Source organism: Diachasma alloeum, unplaced genomic scaffold (genome assembly GCF_001412515.2).
Source record: "Diachasma alloeum isolate Michigan unplaced genomic scaffold, Dall2.0 Dall_scaffold_00515, whole genome shotgun sequence".
Classification (NCBI taxonomy): Eukaryota; Metazoa; Arthropoda; class Insecta; order Hymenoptera; family Braconidae; genus Diachasma; species Diachasma alloeum.
The window spans coordinates 382,154-388,153 of NW_021680647.1; the positions used below are offsets into that span (position 1 = coordinate 382,154).

Consider the following 6,000-nt stretch of genomic DNA (forward strand, 5'->3'; position numbering starts at 1 on the left):
TTATTGAAAATTAGAAAAATTGTAACGAAAAAAATCGAAATAAAATAGATTCACAGCGATTACCATAATTCAGGAGGGCTCAAAAAATTTGTTTCTGAAGTATATGTGTGAATTTTTTCAGAAAAATCATCTATGACATATTTAGTGAAAATTCGATTTTTCCATTTTTTTCAGAATTTTGACTCTTAGAGTATTAGGAAGGGAGAGAAAATATGTAAAAAAAATATATTGAAAGTTTACGAAAAGATGAACATTTGCTTTTTTTATTCATTGAAATTGCTTTAATAGAACGGCAGTTATGTGAGAAAAACGAAAAAACATTCCAAAAATCATATCTTGGCAGTCGGTCATTCAAAAAATTTGGAAAAATTCGGGTAATAGTTTTTTAGGTGACTCTACCCAGAAAAAAATCGCCGATAATTTTCAAGGAGGTGAGGGTCAGCGATTGGTCGATTTGGCGTGGAATACCTCAGATGCATTTGACTTTTCAATAGTCTGAACTTGAATTCCATTTCAGACTAAATTGCTCATGGAATTCGTGATTCATCTTGGATATTCAATAAAATTAAGTTTTTCATTATCAATGATCATTGAATTTTCAATGACAATTTGGATTTTCAAACCTATCGTGAAAATTAAACAACAGATTGAAAATTCAGAAGAAAAGTTGCCTGAATTTTCATAATTTTCAGTAATTTTCATTGTCGTATAACCCTAAGAAATCAAATTTCATTGAATATTCAAGAACATTGACTGATTTATCAATAACAAGATCAATGGTAATTCTATGTAAATTATTCGTTGTTACAAATTTCAGGATTTTTTACTTGAAATTCCAAGAGTAATTTTCTAACAGTGTAACAAACTCATGTAAAAATCAAGTTTTTCAATAATTTTAAATTTTTCATCGAACCTTTCAAATCTTTCTTGAGAGGCAGATCTCTCATTTTTTTGCTTCCAAATGAAAGCATTGCAAACCTTTGATTTTCACATTCTGGAAACATTTGATTGGAAACGATGTAGAATGGTTTGAAAAATAAAAATACGAAGTTTGGCGACCATGTCTGTATGTGACCACGTTCACCGCTACCTTCCCGGTGGTCAATTTATAGACACTTGAGTAATCAAGTGGCTGAAGTAATTCTAAAAAATCTACAATTTTGTCATATTATAGATCTTAATGAGGACTAACTCTGTGCAAAATTTCTGCCCGATCGCAAAAATCGAAATATCAACTTGAAATTTGGAAAGAATCTTCCTCTCATAATAACAATGTTTCGTATTCAAGATGGGTTTAATCGCATCAGTAGTTCCGGGTTTTTTATTTTTTCTGAAAATCTTTTATGGAACATTCCATTTCAACTCAGCCACCCGGTATTTTTCGGGTTCTCAGAAACCTGAATTGACATGCTCGCAGTCAAGTACTAGATAAGTACATGGTTTCCCCAAATTTTCGGTCCTTTAACATAAACTGCTTGTCTACAACATGTGTCAAAAGCTCAAATTTTTGAAAAATCATATCTCGGGGACAAATTGACGGATTTTAATAAATAAAAAACGATTTTTTTCGTTTTTTCATGTACTATATGAAAAACATATACCAGTACTGCGAGAGTAAGTAATAACCTATTTTCAGAGGTTTGAATTTTTCAAATTCGCAGGGGCCAGTCGAAAATGAATTAATTCTTTTTTTTCTCGATAGATAATAATAATTCCCATTTTTTTTGGGATATTTTGAAATGTGATATGGATATAGAGATGAAAAAAATTTTTTTTCCATAAAAAATTCTTCTTTTTCAACATTAACGGCTATAATTATGCAAATCACATATGAAACTCACCACTTACTCCTGTATCATACATTTTTATTCAATGGATGACGTAACTCCATTGTCAAATTGAAATAAGTAGAATGTAATAGTTTTAATATAGGATAGTACGATTGATGAGGGTCGGTATCGGAGAGGATTCGATAGTTTCATGAAAAGATAAATACAGACTTCCCAAAGAAACTGAGAGCAGTTCTTGCGTGAACGTATTCATGTCAACATGACACACGACTATTACTAAAGCGAGTGATGCTATCCGCCACAAGCATAGAATCCTGAAATTAGGTAGAGAGACTACTGGGAAATCTATGAGTGAAGTGCTTAAACCAGTCATAACTCCCCTTGAGAAATTGGTGGATCAGTCAGTAATGAAGGAATCTTCAAATAAAAAACAAAGAAAGGAAATGATAGCTGGTACTCCTATTCGAATGCAGGAAGAGAATATGGATGATGATGATGATTATGAGTCCTCAATATCAATCTCTAGAGGAACTTTCATCTGAGTTAGAAAGGGCGCATACCCTTATGAAGAGAATATCCCCAATCAAAGCTATGACTCCAACTGATCGTATTTCATCGAACAAGCCGGAATCCTCTACAGCGTCACAAAAGCTTCTTCGAACGTATTTAGATCGATACAGTACAGAGCGTGAAAAGAGCGATTTGGATACAGAATATGGTGTGCGTTCTCTGAACGGTATGGAAATTGGATTCAAGGATTCAATGACTCTTAAGGGTGAGGAATATACATTACCTTCCGGTCTAATTGAATTAATCTTCAAAAAGTCGCCTAACATGAGCCTCACAACCGAAACTGATAAATATACGTATGGCAATATTATACGGAGTAGCAATGCACATCGAATATACTATAAACCTAAGGGAGCTCTCCGAATAAGCGGCTCCATGAAATATCTTAGCATTATCGCAGATCTCGTCAAATCCGAGAAAACTGGGACAGCTCTTCCTCATCATATGGTTGCATCAATAAAACCTAGAAAAATGGACTATGTATATTGGGATGAGCCTAAGGAGTTGGTAGATAGACTTCGACTGCTTATGGCATCGCAGACAGCTGGAAATATGAATTATACCAATGAAATCATGGCAATAATGGAAGAGTTGCGTGAAACTGCTGTTATTTATTGAGCTGCAAATCATAATAATCTATCATTCAAAACATGAGTGTTGACGTGTTCGGACGTGCTGTAAGAATTATCGGGAGCCAAGGTCCTCCTGGTAAAGGATTCAAGGTCACTCCTGACGGACAATATGATATGGATAATCGAAGATTAGGTAATTTGGCTGACCCTGAAGAAGATAATGATGCTATATCTCTAAAGATAATTCGCAATATGTTGAAAGAGGAACTCAGTCTTATATGTAATGTGACTGGACCTATGGATGGTAAAGTTGATGGGACTGAAACAATGATTCAATCATTCCGGACGAATTTCCTGGACACTATAAAACAAAACAAGTGTTAGTAAGGAGGAAGTACAAGAACTATTAAACAGTCATTCTGGGACCATTCACCATCTAATCGAGGAGCTGACAACATTGAAAGATTCTATCACACATGAGACCAGTTTGATGCTGGAGGGTTTATATTCAAAGATAGACGAGCAATTGGAGGGAATACAAAAAGAAGAAGAAACCAACCAACATTTAGCCTTACGCAATTCTGAGCTAATTACCAATTTGGATAGACATCTCATTGCATTGGAGAATGAATGAGAAGGCAATAGTCGTAGAGGAGCTTCATAGACCAGCTTGAAGGAATTATCCACCTCGATGTGGACGCGGACTTCAAGTACGCGGACTGGATGAGACGTGGCAGGCAGATCTCGTGGATATGAGTGCCTACGCTCGTGAAAACAACAGTTATAAGTTTCTCCTAGCAGTTATCGATATCTTCTCGAAATCTGCCTGGGCCATACCTACAAAAACCAAGACTGGAAAGGATGTGAGCAGTGCTATGGTGTCTATACTTGAACAGGGCCGTGTACCACAGAATTCCGTGTACCGCGAATTCCAGAATCTCATGAAGAGTTATGGGATTAACATGTACTCCACCTTCAGTAACCTCGAAGCATCAATTTACGAGCGATTCAATCGTACCCTCAAGGAAAAAATGTGGAAGCAGTTCAGCCTTCAAGGAACATACAAGTGGATTCCTATTGTCAAGACTTTGGGTGAATCTTATAATGATACGAAGCATCGCACCATTCGCATGAAGCCGAAAGATGTCACCGCTGATGATGAGAAACAGCTATTGCAAGATGTCTACGGAAAAGTGAAAATCAGACGTATGAAAAAAATCAAATTCAAAGTTGAAGACAAGGTGCGCATCAGCAAGTATAAAAATGTCTTCGAGAAAGGTTATACGCCGAACTGGACGACGGAGATATTCACAATAAGTGAAGTCATGAACAGGAATCCTGTAACCTATAAACTCACCGATTACGAGTACAAACCAATTGAGGGGGGATTTTATCAGGAGGAGTTGATGAAAGTCAAGTATCCTAACATCTACCTGGTGGAGAAGATACTTCAACCTCGTGGAAATAAAGTTTTAGTCAAATGGCTGCGTTTCGATGATTCTCACTATAGTTGGATTAATAAAAATGAATTGTAATCCATTTACTCCTACTGGAATAATAAAACAGAAAAATCCATTGTTAAAAACATGCATTATTTTATTTACAATAGCCGTATGGTACAGTGTCAGTGAAATTTGTACAAAGTATCCTCTTATCATCATCCCAACTTAACGCTAATTTTTTCTGATGTACTGTATGTACAGTGTGCTTATGGCTCTTAATTAAATACTGTGATTTAACAAAAGTCTCATGATTCATCAGACAGTCTTTGTAATCTTCGAAAGTGATTCTCTTCAAGGTAGAGCTTCTCACTCTCTTAGCACGCTTTTTTGTCCTCTCATCACCATGAATTGTGAATGTGTACAATTTTGCTCGCAAACCAATAAACTCACTCATAACTTGTCCATTGCACTCATCTTTCATGAGTCCTAATACTTTCTTATTAACAAGTGGCATTGCATATACATTGTTTTTCGGATAATCTAATGTGTCGAATTTGGCAATGTCACGTTTCATACATTTATAAATATCGGGCACTCTGAACTCATAGAGAAGTCTGTCTGTGTACATGAGCTTAGCACTATCTCTGTATACTTGCTTAACATACTCATAATGGAATTCATAGATGAATGTTTTGGATAAATCGAGAATTGAGAAACCAGCGTAAATGGATTTGTTGAAGTACATTTTGGTGCGATTCAGCTGAATAATCACCAAATCATCACTGAAAATGGTGCAGCTGTGGAAGTTGGGTTGGGCACTGAGGACTTTTGCTCCATATCTATCCTCCCATCTTGTGACCAACTTCACATCCCTCTGTTTCCTCACATTTTCAATGTTTTTGCCGAAGACCGAATTATTCATCAGTTTGAAGAAATTCTTGTCAAACTCATTGTGCGACTGCTGTCTCAATTCTGTATTCAGGTCAATGTAGGGTTTCAGCCATGGCGCCTAATCAAACTCCAATACGCGATGAATTTTCATCAATTTTAGTTCCAAACTCAAGTACTGCTTGAGTTTCTTATAGTGAATTACGTAATTCTTTTTGGGGAGCAATGTCGTCATAACCTTGGAGATTTTTTGTTTCAGCGTGTAAAGTGCTCCGGGCAGAGGGGTAAATCCTTGTAAGTTTCATGGAGTTCCTTGGGATACTCCAAGTACACTTCAAGAATGTATCCCTTGCTCGCATCGTCCGGCACCGTATCCATATCAATGATTAATGGATCATCAATCCACTGGAAGGATCCGGAGGATAAGTACTGCGACATGGCTGCCCCATACAAGTTATTTACATCGAAGTACATTAAGTACGAGGTCTCCTTGGCAGGATCGAATTTCTCACCCATGTACTTGTTGTTGGACCACAGGCAACAATGCGCTTCATTATTTCTAACGTTCACTACTGCTCTCCTCAATTGTAGGTGTTTAGGTGATGGAATGTAAGTGCTTGAACCCACTGTAAGTGGCATATATTTTGCTTCCATATGTATACCCTCTCGGGTTTTTACATTTTGTTCCCTTCCCTATCTGCGTTACCATGGGCCGACTTACTTTATCCCCAACTGCAC

At 36.7% G+C, this 6,000-nt stretch overlaps 1 protein-coding gene across 1 annotated transcript; it reads right to left on the reverse strand.

The window, feature by feature from the left end:
- Positions 1-4,528: 4,528 nt before the first annotated feature.
- Positions 4,529-5,497, reverse strand: LOC107042749. Its single transcript, XM_015263930.1, has 2 exons — positions 5,468-5,497; positions 4,529-5,383 (listed from the first exon to the last, which is right to left on the reverse strand). Exons 1-2 carry the CDS (start codon positions 5,495-5,497, stop codon positions 4,529-4,531), a joined length of 885 nt encoding a protein of 294 aa, XP_015119416.1.
- Positions 5,498-6,000: the final 503 nt, after the last annotated feature.

Bases quoted from the DNA above. Each gene is read 5' to 3' on its own strand.
- LOC107042749 (XM_015263930.1), bottom strand. From the start codon at position 5,497: ATGACGACATTGCTCCCCAAAAAGAATTAC. The intron at 5,384-5,467 runs GTAATTCACTAT...GAGTTTGATTAG, and splicing joins TGCTCCCCAAAAAGAATTAC to GCGCCATGGCTGAAACCCTA.